Below are 22,030 nucleotides of genomic sequence, written 5' to 3'. Positions count from 1 at the left end.
TTTCATAAATATGAATGTCCATGATATTTGCACAATGAATGATACTTACAAGTCTTGTTCTAGCTAACTTTATGAAAAAGTATCATACCAACTAACTCATCATCTCACTACCAGGGGACTTTAATTAGCTGGTCTTTTAATCTCAGTTCTTGTGTTGAAAGGTGGGGGAGAATAATTATGCAACTAAATATAAAAATATTGAAGCTTAATATAAGTACATTAATAATTTTAGTACTTTTCCCAATGTTTAGTACTAGTACCTGAAATTATGCAGACAAGGGGTAATTTTCACAGAAATTCTTTCTTTCTTTTTTTTTTTTTGGCCTCCGGGGTTATTGCTGGGACTTGGTGCCAGCACTGTGAATCCACTGCTCCAGGAGGCTATTTTTCCCCCCATTTTTGTTACCCTTGTTGCTCTTATTATTATTGTTATCATTCTTATTGTTGTTATTGATGCTATTGTTATTGTATAGGACAGAGAGAAATGAAAAGAGGAAGGGAAGACAGAGGGGGAGAGAAAGACACCTGCACACCTGCTTTACTGCCTGTGAAGAGACCACCATGCAGGTGGGGAGCCGGGGGCTCAAACTGGGATCCTCACACTGGTCCTTACACTTTGTGACACCTGTGCTTAACCCACTGTTCTACTGCCCAACCCCAAGAAATTATTTCTATAGAGATAATAAGTGTCTAAAGTAAAGTGTGTCTATGTTTATTATTTGATAGGAAAGTAAAATGTATGTATTGCATTATCACTCCTTTAATACAGTGATTATTTTAAAATTCAAATCACACACACACACATACACACACACACAATCATTCCACAGCCTATAGCACAGCAAAAGTATATTGAAAACTAAAAATTGTGCTAATAAGAATGCTATCATAACATGATTGGACAAAGTTGCTATTAGATTACTATCAGATTATAAGTGATATTATTCTTTTACTTTACTTAAAGTTGTACTCAGTTTCACTCAAAGGTATGTAATTTATACAATTAGATTTATAGATATACTTAAAAATTCTGTGTGAAATCTTTACATGTTTCCTGGATAATCATGCATAGACGTTTATAATAGAAATTGTTCCGCAAACATTCAATGAATTAGTTCTATACTGACATACGCATGCATCTATTTAAGAAGTGGAGGATGGATAAAGTAGCAATAAGTCATGCAAACACCCTCCCGAGTCATAAACTGGTGATTCTGATTTGCATCATTCTTGTGAAGTTTGTTTTCTTTTGCTTATAAGACTATACAAAGAATTAATTTCAGGTAAACTTTGCTTTCCTTGGATAGCAACTTAGTTACATACTAAAACCTCTAAGAGAATGCTATTCTTCTAAACATACTAACAACATCAAGTTTCAGGCTAACAAGCATTCTTTGTAGTCAAAACAAAAAAACAAGTACACAGGTAGTTCTTATGTCAAATCTCTTTTTTCCCCCAAAGCATTTCCTTTTAGCACTGTGACCTCCCAGCTGGAAAAAAAAAATGTGGACAAGAAGTCGCAGTGGTTGTTAGCTAGAAATAGGGATGATTAGGTAATTTTGTACAGGTGGTGGATGATTGATGGAGGTGAAGGCAGTTCAGGAAGAATGGACAGTTAGTATTTGGGAAAGAAACACTCTACCTGTGTAGCCCAGCGAATTGTCATCGTTATCAGAGGTGGGGATCGGAGTCCCGTTGTCGCTCCCCCTCTCTAGGTCTTCAGGGTCTGTCGGAAACAACACCAGAGCTGCTGATGGGGTCACAGTAGTAACAGTACTTGCCATTTCGCTCACAGTATGTCCAGACACAAGCAAATCCACATGTGACAGAAAAACACACAGGGCCAACACACAGCACACTTCCTCCCCGCCCCTCCTGCAGTTCAATAAGCTCTGCGAATATCTCAGCACCATGGTTTAATTTCTACTTCATCTCTTCAGTTTGCCTAAGTCTCTGCTCTGCCTGCACCTTTGCTGCACTTCAAAGCTGGCGAAGGACTCTGACTGCCCTCTGTGAGGCCGCCGGCTCGGACTGAGGGAGCATATGGAGAAGGGAGAGGGCAGAGTGGCTGAATGCTAGCATTGCTAATTTTCTACCTTATTGTTAATCAAAGCTATTGACTGTGATCACTCCCCATCATCGCTTCATCTCCTGCCAATTACAGACTCTAGGGACTGTACCTCGAATGCGGGGGTGGTGGTGGTAGTGTGCTACTGGAGGCTGGGGCGGGGATTTTGTTAAATAAGAGTGCGGGTGATTAAAATGTCCTACTTTTTCTGAGTCCAGTGAAGGAAAGCAATGTGCTACATCATGTCATTGTGAAGGAAATAACTTGTAATCTTAAAGGACTGAGATAAATGTTCTGCAATTAACAAATGAATAGAAGGACACATACATTTGTACTTCTGGGGTTTATTTACTATTTAAAAATAGTCCAAGTAGCTTGAGAGTCCAGATTACAATCTTCCATGTATATTTTCCTTTATTCATTCCTACTTAAATAAAAGCAGTGTTGCCTTTTCAAATAGCCCACTAAGTTTCTGATTTGAATTTGAGATGACGGAACACTGGAACAATCTCGTTTTAATATCCAGAAGCTGCGTGTCAGCATAAACATATAGAGAAACCTAATCACAACAATATCCATTTCACTCGTGCCCAATCACTCGACATGTCATACCTATGTGTGCTAGATACATATGATAAGCCAGAAACCATACAATCACAGGTCCTTCAAGCTGTAGTGTTCCGCAGGCTTTTCCTTCCTCTTTCTGTCTTCCTTTCTCTCTCTTTTTCTTTTTTTCTTTCTTCTTTCCTTTCTCTTTCTTCTTTCTTTCCTTCCTTCCTTCTCTTTCTTTCTTTCTTTCTTTCACTTTCTTCTTTCCTTTCTTCCTTTCTCTCTCTCTCTCTCACTCTTCCTTCCTTCATTTCTTTCTTTCTTTCTTTCTTTCTCTCACTCTTTCTTTCTTTTTTTCCTTCTTCTCTCTATAAACTTATACAGCATCCACAAACAATGTTTTGGTCTGAACAGTGAAGAAGCACAGCTGTTTACTTGAAAAGCAAAGTGTCACTTATATGAATGAGGCTGTGAGTGTATGCAGGTAATGCCTCTCTAGAAACATCATAGGGGTCATTAATTTTGTATTCCTGCTAGTTTTTCAGTGAGCTTGACACATATTGTCTTAGCTACTACTATTCAGGGATGATTTAGAAGATTTTAAAAGAGAATTAAAAGTCAGACACGAGGCTGCTTTGTGCCTTTTTGCATACAGCCTGTTCATTTATGCCTCGCCTTCCTTCCCCACCCCCCACGTGCCATATGATTAGCCTGATGTGGCCAGCGTGAAGGGGCAAGGCTCAGACTTGCACTTGCTTTTTTTTAAAAAAGCTTATTATTACTCTATTGATAAAATCCTTGAATTTCCAATGATGCCTGTTGTCATGTTTGCCTTTAAAATCAACTCCAGAAGTGGTGCAGCTGGGAAGTTGTCCACTTCCTTCCACTCTGACTCATTAACTTATTTGCATGTATAAGTTGTGCAGGTTCCTTTTAAGCCAAATCAGCAAGAGAGAGTAGGAAACCACCATTTTGACGTTGATTGTGGCAGTGTTAGCACACTATTCTGTACAAACTTTATAACTATGTTCATGCCAATTAACCAGAAAAAGGGCTGGGGTTGGGGGATGAGACTGATACTCATTTTGGACTATTAGCATAGCATTGGTCAGCTGTATTAAAATACTTTTAAGGGACCTAGTTCTGCTTATGCACAATCCTATTTCTAGTGAAGATGTGTTTAGTCATGTTAGTTTTACAGAATAGTTATTTTTAGTAACAAATTCAGACTTCCTGAAGAAATACTTTTAATTTATGGTGGAGTGTTTTCTTTAATGTAAATATCCATATTTACAAGTACTCTGTAAAAGTCAAGTAGAAATTCATCTAAATATATGACTTGTACCAAATAAGTTTGTCTATAGAATATCATAAAGCTTTTGGGATAAGACTTATACATCTTGTGCTACTGAATTTTCCCTGAGAGTGAGAACCTTACTATAAAAATAATGAGAATAAAAAAGGAAGTTCATTGTCATGGGAAATGAGATAGCTAAATGTACTTAAAATTATTTTTTCACCTAAATTTAACTTATCTTAATGATTTATAAATTTATTTTTCTGTTCCTAGCTACACTGCTTCTGAGACTCAGAAAAGATTTGCTTAATCAATAGCATATATGCGCATATATATATATTTGTCAGGTAGATTCTACCCACCTTGTATCACTTTGATCAGTAATATGCAAGAAACAAAAGATACCATCTTTTACTAACTTTATTCCTTTTTAATTCCACCGCTTCCTGTCAAAATATTATTTTGATAAAAAGCAAACACTTGATTCATTGCTCACTGCAAATAAATGAGATAATTGATTGAAAGAGTTCAAACTGTCTATTTATAAAGTTTTTGTTAAGTAGTATTGACTATGTGAGGCACAGAATAGAATGCAATGAGGCAGGTGATTAGTTAGCGTTTACAGCACCTGAAGTGGATTCTCTTTGTGGCTCAAGTCTGAATTTCAGAGTATCTAAAAGCCTGAACTGAACTAGGTGTGACTCCAGTCCCTCAGAATCAGAAACACATCTAGAAATGCACTGGTATTAAGGAAGCTGTGCCTGTTACCCTAACTTGACTAAATTCCCAAGGATCAGGTGTTTTGATTAACATTTAAAAATAGACCACCTTGTACTAGACTGTCAACATTGGATAGACTTTACCATTTTTGAAAATAATATATGAATGAATGAACACACAATAGCCAAAAATGCAAAGTTCACTTAAGTGATAGACTTACGATCACAAATTGAAAATTGCATTTTCTCCACCAGCATCATAATAAACAATATCTGGGATGAATCTACTCAAATACTATTGTACCCTCTCTATTCCCCAGTATCTGTAAAAAGCACTTTTCAAGAATAAGGAAATCCTGATTCCTAAAACCACTTATATTTATAGTTCGAACTATTTTAAATAGACACTCACACAACACAGATTTTCCAAATTGCTGTCATCTGATTTTCAGTAATTCCAGTGCCAGAATATAGCCTTGTGTTTTTATTTGTATTGTTTAGGTTAAGAAAACTCTTTTCAGTACTAGATTGTTTCTAATGTAACAATCTAGTACTGAAACACTGCTTATGAGCCAGTTTCCCTGCCAAGACAGATGAAGTGTCTGTTTCATAGTGCTCCTGGATTCCATTCTTTCCTCATTTGATTTGTTCTCTATAGATTGCTTCATGAAAACTCATTTTCAGTGATTTTAAAATATAACATAACTTTCACATTTCTTTTTCACAGTAAAATTTAGCAACTTTTTTTTTTTACTTTTAGCTGTTATATTTAAAATGTATCACATACAAACCCATACAAGGTAACAAAATATCTCTAGAAGGTATAAATCTATATTCTGAATAAATTATTTACATATCTGGTCAGTGAATGACAATTCCTTCTCTTATTCTACTGACACATATTTAAGGTGTTTTGAAACATCTACAAAACATAGATTAACAATTCTAAATGAGGGGAGCCGGGCAGTGACACAGCGGGTTAAGCGCACGTGACGCAAAGCGAAAGGACCCCGACTTAATGATCCTGGTTCGAGCCCCCTGCAGGGGAGTCGCTTCACAGGCGGCAAAGCAGGTCTGCAGGTGTCTGTCTTTCTCTCCCCCTCTCCCTCTGTCTTCCCCTCCTCTCTCCATTTCTCTCTGTCCTATCCAACAACAAGAACATCAATAACAACAATAAAACAACAAGGGCAACCAAAGGGAAAATAAATATTTTTAAAAATTCTAAATGATGTGTATTTATTTAACAGTTCACTATGCACATGTCTTCATTTGGTCCTCTATCAATGAAGACACCTTAAATCCATTAATCGTTCAATTTCATGTGGATTCCAAGAAACCTTAAATCTTTTAGCATCTTACATTCATTACTGCATCCTAATAGCTATTCTTGTCTTACTGTTCCCATACATGTCAAGAAACTAGCCACTGTATATGTAGATGTATCCACCGGGAGTATTGCTTGGGCTCGGTGGGCTCGGTGTCTGACGAATCCACGTCCAGTGGACGCCATTCGCCCCACCCCCTTTTCTTTTTATTTGATAGGACAGAGAGAAATTGAAATGGGAGGGGAGAGGAAGGAAGAGAGGAAGAGAGACACTTGCAGACCTGCTTTAGCACGTGTGGCGCTTGTCTTCATAGGCGGGGAGCAGGGGCTTGAGCCCAGGTCCCTGAGCATGGAGATGTGTCTGCTCACGTGGGTATGTCACCACCTGGCCTCCACAGTAAATATTTTCAGTATTTTACAGTTCAGTGAAATGAGAGTACGTGGGCTAAAAACAGAACTATGGCCTATGTTTTGATTGTTTATTGGAGACTGTTACATGGTTTTATTTTATTGTTTTTTTTACAGACCTAAATTAAACCTTTAATAAATGAAAGTTATACATTTATACAATTTATGACTGTGTAATATACGTATAATTGATATAAGATAAAGGAATGAGTCATCTTCAAGAGCTTTGACAGATTTATAAATGCAATGTTGACAAAGTGAATATATATCTATGAATTCCTTTATAATAGAGATTATACCTTCAAAGAAATGCTGTAATGAAACAATTCATGGGGGCCAGGTGGTGGGACACCTGGTTGAGTGCACATGTTACAGTGTGCAAGGACCCAGGTTCGAGCCCTTTGTCCCCACCTGCAGGGAGAAAATTTCACGAGTGGTGAAGCAGTGCTGCAGGTGTCTCTCTGCCACACTATCTCCCCCTTCCCTCTCAATTTCTGACTGTCTCTATCCAATAAATAAATAAAGATAAAAAATTAAAAAAACAATTCATTAAACGTGATATAAAATTCTTTAATGGTAAAGTGAATAGTAAATTTTACTTATTTATGTATTTATTTATTTATTTGTTAGTTTGTTGTTATTGGTACTTCACTGCTCCAAACTGACTTTTTCAGATACCAAGAAGAAACAGAAACAGAGAGATTGAAAGACACCACAATGTCAATAACAACCGCTACGAGTCTGCAACAACTAGGGCAACAAAAAGGGGGAAAAATGGCCTCCAGGAGCGGTGGATTCATGGTGCAGGCACCGAGCCCAGCAATAACCCTGGAGGAAAAAAAAAAAAAAAAAGAAGAAGTCAAATGTGTTATACAACACGTAACAGCCCTACTGAAGTGTTCCTACTAACAATGCTTGTCCTAAAGTCAACCAAGACTTAAGACCTGACTTCAAATCTCCAGCAGGAAGTGTACACATGTGGAAAGGAAAAGAAGTGCGTAATCTTTCAAATGATTCAAAGGACATTATTGAGAAAGCTAAAGAAATATGACATACAGGGGCCAGATGGTGGCACACTTGGTAGAACACACACATTACAGTGCGTAAGGACCCAGGTTAGAGCCCCCGGTCCCCACCTGCAGAGGGAAAACTCTACAAGTGGACAAGTGGTGAAGCAGAGCTGCAGGTGTCTCTCTGTCTCTCACCCTCTCCATCCCTCCCTTCCCTCTCGATTTCTGACTGTCTCTATCCTATAAATAAATAAAGATAATAGAAAAAGAAAAGAAAAATAAATATGACACAGTATTAACAACTGCTTAAGCAATTATGAAAGATATTTTAAAAAGGTTGTTTTTTTTTTAATTTTATTTTTTCCCCTCCAGGGTTATTGCTGGGGTTCATTGCCTGCACTATGAATCTGTTACTCACTTCTGTGGTCCTTTTTTCTGTTGTTTTTTTTTAAAATAGAATTGGAGAGAGAAGTTGAGAGGGGAGGGGACAATAGAGGGATAGACACCTGCAGACCTGCTTCACCTCCCTGCAGGTGGTGAGCCGGGGACTCAAACTGGCATCCTTTCTCGGGACCTTGAGCTTCGTGCTTTGTGCACTTAACCCAGTGCACCACCGCCTGGGCCCCCTTCAAAAAATTTAAAAGATGATAGGTAAAGATTGGTGGAGCAGACATTCATGCAATGAGACCTCACTTTCACTGGCTATATGATTACAATAGCTATTACATTTTTTCCGCACAAAAATCTTTATTTGTACTGCCACTTAGCCCATATTGTTCTAAATTGTTCATTATACTACAGTAACTGAAGTTACACTGTGGGAATGATGAGGTCCCAGATAAAAGTATATTTCAATTCAGTTTGATTTACGGTGTGTGTGTGTGTTTTTAAATCTTTTAACTGAATTTGCAGTTTACAGAGCAAAATGTAAGTTTTCATGTTTACCCCATCCATTCTGTCTTATTCAATAGTTACGCAAGTCTATATTGAAATAGCAGTATCTTCCTTTTGTGATACTGTAAACTGTCAAGCTGATTTCTTTATAGATTTGTGTTATCCCTGTGCAGTGTTTTAGTATGAATTGACATTTTGTAGATGACCATTAATAAAAGATTAGGGAAAAGCAAATGAATATAAACTACTATCAATATGAGAACTGTGTTCTACAAATTGGATCAATTTTCATTGATTCTTTCCTACTAATCAAGAGGAATGCAGAGAATGGGCACTTTAAATGGAGTACTGAGAACATTTAATCAGAACCCAAGTAATGAATTATAAAATTATGGACAGAAACTGTTTGTGAAACTTTATAAATTATTATCACAATTCTATTAGATCAAATAAAGGCTAAATTCAAACTTCTGCCTTATTCATATACCAGTAAAATGATGGTGGGTGGTATCTTTCTGTTTGTTAATTATTTTTTTAGTTGAGGATGGGAGGAATAGGAGTTATACTATAGATATGGAGAGAGTGTTAAGAAGGGACAATTTAAAATATCCATCTACGATGAATTGAATATAAAGCGTAACTATTGTTAATTTTCAAAACAAACAGTTATACTATGAATAAGCATGAACATTATTAAATATTGCCGATAACTGTGTTTCGGTTCTACAGAATCCCTTTGATCTGAGTAGTTACAGATGTAGACAGAACTATACATATATCCTGATTTGATTGAATGTGATACATTTTTCTGAAAGGCTGCTGTTGGATCAAAAGTCAAGGAACCTTCATTTTGAATTTGTATTTGATTCTCTGATGCCAGTTCCTAATTTTGAATTCAAAAGATGTTACAATTCTGAAAATATGATAGAACAACTGCATGAAAATTCTCAATTTTATTTGAGTAATTTGGTAACATCTAGTTAAACTAGGTAAATTAAATATGATATAGTAGAGACCTAACATTTACTTAAGTGAAAGGCATAAAAATAAAAACATGTATTTATATATATACATACATTTACCTCTATATACATATATGTATAGCAACTACATTAACATGTAACATGGAAATTGACTGTTAGAAAGATGAATGCTTTAATGGATAAATCTATGACTGAACAAGTATAATACACATGTCAAAGAAGAAGCTTGAACCTCATTTAAATTCAACTTAATTTGACAAAACAAGATAAAGTGTATTCTGTGTGGAAATCATTCCACTGATGGAGAAATATAGATATATTATAAATATAATATCAAGAGTTTTCATTTCATTCACTTCCAGATCTTTCCTAGTAGAAATACTGTTTAAGTAAAATTCTTAAAGTGACTGAGAAAATTATGCATCATCATGACAATATATCTTTTCTTTGATGCTTGAACATTTGGTCTAAGAAGGTTTTAGAGATTTTTATGAAAGCAATATGATGACAATCTTTCCACAGAATTAAAAATGAAGCCACTTAATTATACAGCTGAATTCTGCATTTATTGAAAAATGTCCAAATCAAATCTTGAATGATATTTGAAGTGATAGGCAGCTTAGTGAGATGAAATATAATCTACAGAAATTAGTTCCCTTGAAGTTTACTATCAGGGTTAATTTCTGGTCAATTTTGCTAGTATTCCTGACTACCTCCATCTGTTGACTTTTACTCTTATTCCCTCCACCCACTTTGCTTTGGTATTCAAGGGTTTTTGTCTATTGTGTCTAGCATCTGCTACTGTTCCACTCCCTTCTAGTCAAAGCATAGGGTAACTTCAACACAGGCCAATTAAATGGTGCTTGAAATTTGTTAACAGGTGGGCTCCAGCTGCCCTCACTGTAGGAGTGGATATTTCTTGACTTTTAAGGGACAGAATTGGCATAACAGTAACACCTGAACTACAGGAGTGCCGCCTCCCACTCCCACAGCATCCAAATGATGGTAGGGCATCAAGAAGGAAGAAAATTCATTTTTTTTTATAAAGGAAGAAATCTAATTTTGAAGTATAGTGATCATACTTAGAATTCTGAAGAAAATAGCAAATTTCTTAGCCACTTAACAGGTGTCTTCTTATCACAGAGTTGGAAACTTATTACCACTCTCACCTCCTTGTGAAAATGAAGCATGCTTCAGATCCTTGCTACTAGTTTCCACATTACTGATGTTTTTGTAAGATGCAACTCAATCAAAATGTCAAGTTGTTTAATATTTACATATATATGACTATTCCTAAGATACTACAGTGAAATGTTAGGTCTGCAAAATAGCTCAGCTGGATAGAGTATATGCTTTGTCAGGTTTGAGTCTGGTCTGAACCACATAGAAGGCAATTTTTAAAAATATTTATTTATCTATTTTCCCTTTTGTTGCCCCCTTTTTTTTAATTGTTGTAGTTATTAGTGATGTTGTCGTTGTTAGATAGGACAGACAGAAATGGGGGGGGGAGACAGAAAGGGGGAGAGAAAGATAGACACTTGCAGACCTGCTTCACCACCTGTGAAGTGGACCCCCCCCAGGTGGGGAGCTGAGGGGGGGGGCTTGAACCCGGATCCTTACGCTGGTCCTTGTAGTTTTAAAGCTGTGGTTTCTTAGATTCTCCCTCTCCCTCTCCCTCTCCCTCTCCCTCTCCCTCTCCCTCTCCCTCTCCCTCTCCCTCTCCCTCTCCCTCTCCCTCTCCCCCTTCCCTCCCCCTGCCCCTCTCTCTCCTTCTCCCTCTCCTCCCTCTCCCTCTTCCTCTTTTCTTTCCTTCTTCCAAAAAAGTCAGCCTACCCCATGATAACCAAAAAATATATAGTGTATTAGACACTTATTCTAAATTTCTCCAGCCACATATCTGTATGATAGCATTTATTTCATAGTGCTGTGATGATCGAATAAGTAAATATTTGTATATGCTATACTATATTTTCAGTCATCTAATAAGAAATCAGTAAATGTTAGTTACTACTATGATTAATCAAAATCAAAACCCAGTTTAAATGTTGGTCTAGTAATTCTGATGAGAAAATAGTTCTATGGATTTGCCTCTTGAAATGAGGAAAGACACATCTATTTCCATTCTAATATGCCAAATTGGAATATATATATGAAATGATGAATGTAGGATCAGTCAGGATTCCAGGGAAAAATGAATTTTGAAAATTTCATTTTAAAATAACTCTTTCATCTTGCATTTTTTTTATCAGCAGGAATTTACACAGGATACTTCTCTGAACAGTCAAAGCCAGCACTTTGTCTGTGTTAGAGAATCAAACACTCAACTTTAGTTTGTTTAAATGACTTTTTTTTTTTTTTTAGGAATAACATTTGGTGCTAAAATCACTCAGATTTCTTCACTATAACATGTGTGCTCAACCAGGTGCACCACCACCCAGCCTCAGATTTCTTCACTATAAAGGGAAAGTGAGACTCCCGCTTCCTATGACATTTCACACTTATTTATTTATTTATTCTTTTTTTTTTTTTTTTTTTTTAAGAGCAGGAATGGGGAATATCTGGTCCACAGCTGTATATGGCCCATGAAATCATTTAGTCTGACTCTGTCAAGGCAACTGAAACTTTCTCTTCATAGCAATATTAAGTGTTATTTATTTTCTTTTTTTGGGGGGGGGGTTAATAGTTTTAGTCAACAGTAAAATACAATAGGTTGTATATGCATAACATTTCCCAGTTTTCTACATAAGAATTCAACCCCCACTAGGTCCTCCTCTGCCACCATGTTCCAGGACCTGAGCCCTCCTCCTAACTCCAGAGTCTTTTGCTTTGGTGCAAGACATAAATGCCAATTCTTTAAGTTAATAATTTTTTAAAATATTTATTTATTTCCTTTTTGTTGCCCTTGCTGTTTTTATTGTTGCTGTAGTTATTATTGCTGTTGATGTCATCGTTGTTGGATAGAACAGAGGGAAATGGGGAGAGGAGGGGAAGACAGAGAGGGGGAGAGAAAGACAGACACCTGCAGACCTGCTTCACCACCTGTGAAGCGACTCCCCTGCAGGTGAGGGGGGGGGGGAGCTCGAACCAGGATCCTTAAGCTGGGGTCCTTTCGCTTTGTGCCACGTGCGCTTAACCCACTGTGTTACCGCCAGACTCCCAAGTTGACGTTATAAACATCCAAATGGACTTGACAGGAAAAAGGTTCTCCACTCCTGCAGTACAAGGGCAGAAACCAGGCCTAGTGCTCTGGAGGAAAGTGGAGAAAAGTCTCAAGTGTCTGCGAGTTGGAACTCAGGTCATGTGGTAAGAGCCAGTTCCCTCCCTGTGTCCTGGGAGACTGGCTGTCATCCACCAGCAACCATAACAGGCCTCTCTATGGCTGCATTCACTTTACTGCCAAAGGGACAAATTTCCTCCATCGTCTTCTTCATTGTCTGCTTTTTCTAACCACAGTCACGGTTTCGCACTCTTCATTCTAATTGTGCTTTTGATTATTGGGGTCATTTTATGCCTTCAGCTTTCCTAAAGGTCACAGGGATTAGCTGTATCCAATCAAGGACCTGTGAGAGCCTTGCAGGCTTAACCCCCCATTCATAGACTCCCATTGATTTCTCTCTCAGTGGAAGAGCGGCCATAGTGATTACAGCTTTCTTTTCTTTTTGTGATTCTCATGTGGTATTTGTCTGTGCTCCCTTCCCCCACTTCTTCTTACAGGAAGGCTGTTGATTGTGATGCGTTTGGCACAGAGATTTGACTGAAGCCAACCCATACACCCACACAGAAAGCATAGAAAACATTGCTGATCATACAATCTTGTATTTGATTCTTCCTTCCCCGTTTCCGTTTTCTCAGCTCACCATCATTCAACGGTTTTATAAATTCAAGCTGTGTTATAAAACAACAGTCGTGCTCTTCACAATTTGTCACCGAGTATAACTGCAGTACGTTACATATACACATAACGACATATATGTGGTTGCCATCATATGTACCTTATGACATCTACTGAGCTTCCTACTCTGATTTTGACTATGGCTCTGTTGCTTTTTTTTTTTTTTTTTTTTAAGCTACCACCATTATGGTTTCTTGATTTGCATTTTTGTTTTGGAATGGGAAATTCTGCCATCCTTTATTCTCACAGGCTTTTTAAAAATTGTTTTTATTCATTTATTTGTTTTATTTTTGAGAGAGGTGCAGATAGAGACACAGAGAGAAACATCAGAGCATTGCTGAGCTCTGGTTTATGGTGGTGTGGTGGATTGAACCTGGGAATTTGGAGCCTCTGGCAGGAGACACTGTTTGCATAACCATTATGCTATCTCTCCAGTCCACAAGTGCTTTTTAAGGGAAATTATATGTTTCACTTATAAGAACGCCATTCCCAAAAAGCCATTCTGTTGTAAGTTAATGGAAATCCTTGCCACCAAAGACAATACAAACAGCTACCTTTATTTTTGTTTTTATTATTATTTTTTTCACATACCAGCACACTGCTCAGCTCTGGTTTATGGTAGTGCAGGGGATTGAACCTGGGAGAGTTTTGGAGCCTCAGCCACGAGAGTCTCTTTGCATAACCATTATGCTATCTACTCCCACCACAACTAACTATTTTTTTTTTTAATTTCTTTATTGGGGAATTAAAACAACTAGCTATTTTTAAGGAATGCGTTTATACAACCAGATAGAGTAAGCATCCCAAATAATAAACACCCCAAATATCTTAAAGGACATTAGGCTATCTATGTTTCCCATAATTAAGTAATGTAGGCATAGTTTATCATGTATAAATATTCTCTGAGCACCAATATTTTTGGCTCATGAAGAAGTCCATTCATTATTAATGGTGAACTGTTTAGAGCACAGTAGGAGTCAGTAGGTTTTTACTTCGTGCAAAAAAGTCTAGAAATTAGTGATTTTTTTTTTCGGGGGGTGGTGGAATTATTTGCTTAGTCAAGAAGAAAGATGTGAGATACTGTGAGCTTGTTCCCTAAATAATGTGACTTCACAGGTTCAAAATGCAATGCAGAACCTGCCTGGCCCATGCAACATTCAATGACTTTCCTCTCCACTGCAATCCATTTTATAATTTCTATCTTTTACAGTACAAATTCTCCTTTGTTGATTCCATAGCCCTTGAAATACTGTCTCATTTAAACTTTTTAATCTCCATTTTTCAAAACTTTCCTTAAACATGTAGGGTGCAAACAGCCTAGTGCCCACCTTTCTTAACAGCGTTTACCTAGGGTTCTGTAGAGCCAACATCTTTTCCCTAAGGATGCAACCCCAGTGTGGACACTTTTGGTTCACCCATGTATGGAGAAATAGAGGGAACGTTTAATATAGTAACGCATACTCTGTCCACAGGACTTTTGAGACCATTTTTAATAGAGTGAAGACTTTATAAAGGAACACATTTTCCTGCACATTGGGGATGGGAACTGAAATAACAAGATAGGGAATAAAAATCTGCTGACTTTTACATATTGCTGGGATTATGGTAACTATGTATAAATATACAGAGGAAATAGTTTAGAAGTCATAAACATGTTAAACTTTTGCTGATGAGAAAAAGAAAAAATAACCAGAGGAAAAAAAATAACTGCAATCTGTAATATTTGGCATTTGAAAATGACCTTTGCATTTAGTGTAAACCTTAAAACTGTAATAGTGTAAGTCAGAAATGATCCTATGATTATCAGTTTATATTTAATTTAAAATATAATGATTTATATTTGATAGTAGTGGTCAATTACTGTAAATAAAGCAGATATTTAAGAATGAATACATTCACTGTGATATTTGGGGGGATAATCTATTTGCTAATATTAAAATTCCAAAATTATTTTTTGGAACGCATATTACAATGCTTAAATACAATTACAAAAATTTAATTTAAATTAAAAAAACTTAAATTTTAATTTAAATTAAAAAACTAATCTATTTGCTAATATTAAATTCCAAAATTATTTTTGGAATGCATATTACAATGCTTAAATACATTTACAAAAATTTCTTGATGTGCTAGTATATGGTAACCAAATATCCAGCAAATATAAAATCTTACAATGTGTATGAAATTGATTAATTAAAATTCTGTAGCTCTGTGGAAAAAAGTTTTCTTTAGCGGTACATAATCTTGCAAAGGTAAATAGGCATAAAAATATCAGTGAATCTGAACACACACATATAACACACACACAAAGTAATAACAAAGTGTAGGTAATTGAATTGTCATTATAAAAATGGTAATAGTATATTGCATTTCACAATTAGAGAGTAAAGGGATTATTGTCAAATCATACATCAACCACATATGTAATTAAATTACGATGCAATTAAGGTTTTATATATTTCTCTCATAAAAGTATTACATTTGAAAGGTTAAGGCTATGGACTCATAACAAAAATCATAATCATAATTCATAATCCCGAGTCCCATTGTAAAAAATCTAATAGCTTTGCTGGTGGAGGCTAAGAAGTTGGAAGTTCTAACTTTATGTTCAGCGGTTAAATTTTAGAGGGATTTTTTAAATTAAAGTTTGATTCTGAGGTAATAGTATGCTCACATATGGGCTTGAGGAGTAATATGTGAAGATTTTCTGTATCTTTTACCTGGTTTATCTCTAGTAACAAGAATTATAAAACTATAGTACGACTTTATAAAAAACAATGACTTTGATATAGACAGGATAAGAGAATGTTCATCCTTCTCAAGATCCTTCTAGTTGCTTTTTAATAAATATACCAACTTTCTTCTTATTCACTTTTCCTTATCTTGTAATTACTAATGTATCTATTCCCTTATCTGTAATTATATCATTTTAAGAGTTTTTTAAAATGAAATCATGCAGTATGTCATTTTTTACTTTTATGTTAAAGATTTACTTGTTTTTACGAGACAAAGAGAAATAGAGACCGGAGCATGCTCTGTTCGAATTTATTATGGTGCCAGGGATTGAACCTAGAATCCTTATTGGAGGTGGCATGGGAGGGGGTGTCTCAGGCTTGTATGTAAGGTTCACTGTTACTGTTATGTCATAATTTCTTGGGCCCACCTATGTCACTTTTAGGAAATGAACTTTTCCTTCTCCCTTCTCCTCTCCTCTCCTCATTTTCCTCACATTTTAATATCTCTGCAATCTGAATTCTTCTTACAAACTGGTGATGTGTTCATATTAATTTCTTCTTAGAGGTTAGGAGAAGACTTTTATGCCATGAAATCAGAGGGTGTCAGGGTTAAATTGTAGGTCAGCAAAGACAAGCTCTTAACTTTTGTTTTAAACTGAAAATGATTTTTTTCAGTTAGCAGAATTTTCTATATTTGTCCAGGTTGTTGGGTATAGCAAGAGTTCAGTGTTTTAAATTATTATATAGTACTCTATGTCTGTCATATATTCATTGGTTGATCAATTTTTTTTAACCTGTTATCTTGTTGAAGTGTATCTTTGTTGTTTCCAGTTTTTGAATATTTTGAATAACATAGCTAGAAGCAACAGTTTATAGGTTTTAATGCAGACATAATTTTCCAGTGCTTTGTGACAAATGCTTAGGATTCAACAATTGCTATGACGTATGAAATGGAAATATCGTTTTGAAATAGATACTGCTAAAATGTTTTTCAGTTTGGCTACACAGTCAGCTGATCGGTTTTGAAAAACTATGTATTTCCATGGAAGAAACGGGTTAGGGTTAGATTACATTTTAACTTCATCAGGTCCTGAAACGTGATGGCAAAGGACCTGCTGGAGGTTGTATTGTTATGTGGAAAACTGGGAAACGTGATGCATGTACAAACCATTGTATTTACTGAAGACTGTAAAACATTAATCTCCCAATAAAGAAATTAAAAAAAAAATTAGCTTTAGAGAGTTCTTGTCTTTCCTCTCTTTCCCTCCTTCACCATCTCCCTTCCTTCCATTCCTTTCATTTCCTTTACTTCTTCTTTTCCTTTCTTTCCAGTTTGATATTGTTATAAGTTATGAACTGAATGTGTGAGTCTGATTTTAGATCAAGAACAGTAAGTACTATTACAGCATTGTTGTCATTTAAAGCTTTGAAGAGCATTAGACTTTAGTTTCACTAACTTTATAGCCTTTTTTTTAAATGTTAAACTTTTCATTTTCTGCTAAAAGACTAAATGCATTCTTCCCTTTCTGGCTTAGCTCACTTACATCCATCCCAGGGAGATGATAAACTGTAAAGTCTACGTATCCTCCAAAAACTGTAGTGTACTGTAATCCACTAATTCTCCCAATAAAAAAAGGAATCAACATATATGAAAATCGAGGATATGCAGAATAAAATTTTAGTCATCTGGTGCTATTGGTAGGGACAAACAAACTAAAAATAGAAGACATTTTAGAATAAAAAAGTGATTAGAGAAAATTACTATGCTGGCACAGCAAATGGTAGTCTACCTTCCCAAAGAAAGAAAGAAATTACAGATTTTTTAATATAATTTTTTTATTATCTATATTTATTTATTGGGTAGAGGCAGCTAGAAATCAAGAGGGAAGTGGGAGATAGAGAGGAAGACAGAGAGACACCTGCAGCACTGCTTCACCACTCGTGAAGCTTTCCCCCTGCAGGTGGGGACTGGGGGCTTGAACCTGTGTCCTTGCACATTGTAACATGTGTGCTCAACCAGGTATTCCACCACCCAGCCCCAAAATTACAGATTGTTATGTGATCCTGAAGAAGCAGCTTTTTGTCATATAATCCAACCAAAAGACAGACGTGCATATTATGCTAGTGGATAGCATCAGAGACATGAACAAAACTGCCTATATGAAGTTATATTTTTTGACAAAGGATTGTATTTTTGTATTTTTACAGATACTTTCACATACTATAAAATGTCATTATTTTATAAGCTTACTAAAAGTGATCTAATTTGGTTTCAAATTAGGAAACTATAAGTATTTGTCAATATTGAAAACACTAAGAATTAAACCATTAGGGTAAACATTAAAAGAGCGAGGAACAATAATCTGGGGCAATTTACTGTAAAAGTAAATATAAATAATTAAAAAAATCAATTAAAAAGCCCTTCTAAGATAAATTTTTTTACAATTATGGAATTAAGAAGGGTTGTAAGAAGGTTCTTGAATCTGGAGGCAAATATACATATGTAGATATTTCCATTAAATGCCATAATTTCATTTTTTTAAATGATAAATATTAGGACTGTAAAATGACTTATACTGAGGGCAGTTATTTGAAATGGATATATCTATCATACTACTTGAAAGATCTTGTTATAAGATTTTATAAAAAACCGATGGCAAATAAGAAATGGATTTTCAACCTGCTGACATAATGGATGAGGTAAGAAAAAATGTTGCCTAACTGACCTGATTGATTTCTTTGAAATAGATTGAAAAAATATTGATGGGGGTCAAGTTATGGATTGTCCCGGATTTAAACCACATCGTTTTATTCAATAGACTCTGACAACTTGGGAGATAAACTTTAGATCATTTCCCTAAGATTCTGATAAAATGGAAGAATGCACAATCACCTCTATATGTCCTTTGAATGAAATGGACAATGACTGAGATGAAAGTATGTGAGCAATTCTATTACACATGATGCAACTAGAGATCATCTAACTGATAAATTGTGTTTGAGGGGCTGTGCTCAACTTCCGGAAGTTTTGAGGATATACAGACACATCTATATTGAAGGTTAAGGCTAGTTAGATAAATTACTCCAGAAATTTTCATAGACTATTCTCATTTATTTATCAAATAATCATCAATTATAGATACCAATAAAGGTCTTTTTTAAGAGAACAATATTTTTTTTTAAAGATATTTTTATTTTTTAGGAAGATAGGAGGAGAGAGAGAAAGAACCAGACATCACTCTGGCACATGTGCTGTCGGGGGGAATTGAACTCAGGACCTCATGCTTGAGAGTCCAATGCTTTATTCACTGCTCCACCTCCCAGACCACTAAGAGAACAATCTCAAAGGTAGAATGGCAAAGGAGTCATCTTAGTCCTATGTCAAAAGTCTACTTGTCCCCAGTCACCATTTAAAATTGGTCTGTGAATGAATGTTTAGGAGATTAAGTAGATCTTGGAGGCATAAAAATGAGGAAAAATAAATATTTTTAGAAAAGTAAGTAATCTATAAACATAGAGACTGTTAATACTATAATGCCAGGAATATAAACTATATTAATTATCATTTAGTAATCATAATTATAGAAAATATTTATCATTTTTGTTTATTATTATGTATTTGTAGTGTTAATAAATATTGTCAGATATAGGAGCACACTATTGGTGTACCTATAAAGGCAATATGAGTATGTGTGTGCACACACGCACACACACGCTCACAGACAGACACACACACACAGAGAAACACACATACAGACATATACACATACACAAACACACAGAGACATACACAGACACACACACAGACAAACATACACATACAGACACACACACATACACAGAAACACAGAGACATACAGACACACACACATACACAGACATACAGACACACACACACACACACACACACACACACACACACACACACACACACTGTGGCCCTAGCCCTTTAGGAAGTATGTGGCTGTCTCACTAGCAGAAGACATTATTATAATATTATTTTTCTGTTTTTATTTTGATACTCAGCACACTATGAATTTTAATATATACTGTTCACATAATGTTTGCAATAAAAATGGAAAGACAGAAAACATACAAGGAGAGAACAAATAAACAAACCAAGCAGTTGGAGATAGATAGCATAATGGTTATACAAACAGACTCTCATGCCTGAGGCTCTCAAGTCCCAGGTTCAATCCCCCATACCACCATAAACCAGAGCTGAGCAGTGCTTAGGTAAAACAACAACAAATTTACACAAATAAACCAAGCGCTGGAGGAGGTAAATAAAATAGTTCTCTATGGTAGCTTGGGGGGGGGGGTGAGAGAGTAGGGGACTCAGAGCAGAACTTCCTTGAGGAAGGCCTAGCATTCCATATGCTATAGGGATTCTCTAATTTCTCAGTCTCTAGCTTGACTCTGTCTCTGTCTCTCTGCAAATACATATATTTCAGTTTCTAAGATAAGGTGACAGGGTGGTGTACTGCTTTACCACACGTGCAATCTAGGTTCAAGCCTGCCCTCACCATATTAAAGAATGTTCTGGGGGGGGGGGTCAGGCGGTAACACTGTGGGTTAAGGCTCCCCACCTGCAGGGGAGTGGCTTCACAAGCGGTGAAGCAGGTGTGCAGGTGTCTGTCTTTCTCTTCCCCCCTCCGTCTTTCCCTCCTCTCTCCATTTCTCTCTGTCCTATCCAGCAACGACGTCAATAACAACAACAATAAAACAACAAGGACAACAAAAGTGGGGAGAAAGAAAAAAAAGGCCTCCAGGAGCAGTGAATTCCTGGTGTAGGTACCCAGCCCCATCAATAATCCTGGAGGAAACAAAAAAAGTTTTGGTGTTGTAGTTTCTCTCAAAAATTCAGCCTCAAGTAGTAAAGCTCCAGATATGACAAAAACAATAAAAAACAAAAATGAAGAAAATCTTTTGTATCCAGAATCTAGAATATTTAATATAACTAGATCTCAATGCATGCTAGCAAGAATGAAACTTGGGAGTCCTTAAATTTAGGAAATTTTCAGATTACTCCAAACAGAAAGGAAGTGGTGATAGTGCTATTTCAATAACTACTTTAATTACAAATTCTCATGGTGTAAAGGATTTTTCTAAAATGTAGAAAAGAAGTATCTGAATTAGCCTTTAATGGATATACAAATAAATGGTTACATATCCATGAAAATAGAACAAAAGTGTTTCTTACTAGAACTAGTCAATTGCATAGGAGAAATACTTTAGATTTACTTTCAAATAGTTAATAAAGATGGCTAAAAATTCACATTTAAATTCAAATTCCTTCGTTTTTTTTTTTTTTTAAATTCCTTCGTTTTTAATGGGGATATTTCTATACTGTCAGAGAGAGCAACTTAAATTGAATGACATGAACAGATGAAAAATCGTTTAGCAATGATCTAAAAGTTGATTTCCTTTCTCTTGAATTTTAACCTATGACTGAGAGAGATGCTTTGCCAATCACAAAACTCAAAAGATTTTTTCTATCATGTGAAACTGGCTGTTGTTTTTTTCTCATTTGAATAACATAAAACATAAGTAAACTGAACTAGTGAGTTTTCTTTTCAGTAAATGAGTCATTTTCAAGAGATCAAAGAGACTACAGATAAGATATCCAATATTATATTTGAGTGATATTCACAAGGCAGCTATATTCCACACACAGCTGTTGTCCCAAACTGAAATCAGTTGCTTAGAATTCAAGTTAAATAATCCCATACTTCAAATGACTTTTTAGGAAATTGAGTGTTAGGGACGAAAGCCAGCACCATCCATTTAAGTGGTCCTTAAACAGAAAAATGCTTTCCTTGAATGGGGAGGAAAAAAAGAGTTTGATCACATTTAAACTAATCTATCATACCCAGCGGGTGAGATGGTTAATGACGCTATTGATTCTTTTTGGTGCTTGGTTTTATATACAACAGTTAAGCAATGGAAACTGAACACGAGATTAGCTTTTCATTTGTTACTGATGCATTTAAATTATCTCTATTTATCCTTGTAGGAATTAATTTCAGAAAGACTGCAGATAGCATCATTTTTTCTTAAAGTCTATTCTATTTTTATATTTTCTTTTTCTTTTATTTATTTTATTTTTTCATAACAATTGTTATTGCCAGAGATCCATTTAGGAAGAAAG

At 35.8% G+C, this 22,030-nt stretch overlaps 1 protein-coding gene across 4 annotated transcripts in view; it reads right to left on the bottom strand.

The window, feature by feature from the left end:
* Window positions 1–22,030, bottom strand: part of ROBO1 (roundabout guidance receptor 1) — a 1,122,893-nt gene that overhangs the window by 549,686 nt on the left and 551,177 nt on the right. For all 4 annotated transcript variants that reach the window (XM_060172122.1, XM_060172117.1, XM_060172118.1 and 1 more), the window contains exon 3: window positions 1,643–1,726. In XM_060172122.1, coding sequence (XP_060028105.1) covers window positions 1,643–1,726 — 84 coding nt within the window. The remainder of the gene's footprint in view (window positions 1–1,642; window positions 1,727–22,030) is intronic.

Source organism: Erinaceus europaeus, chromosome 14, assembly GCF_950295315.1.
Source record: "Erinaceus europaeus chromosome 14, mEriEur2.1, whole genome shotgun sequence".
Taxonomy (NCBI): domain Eukaryota; kingdom Metazoa; phylum Chordata; class Mammalia; order Eulipotyphla; family Erinaceidae; genus Erinaceus; species Erinaceus europaeus.
This window is presented reverse-complemented; position numbering and strand designations above follow the sequence as displayed.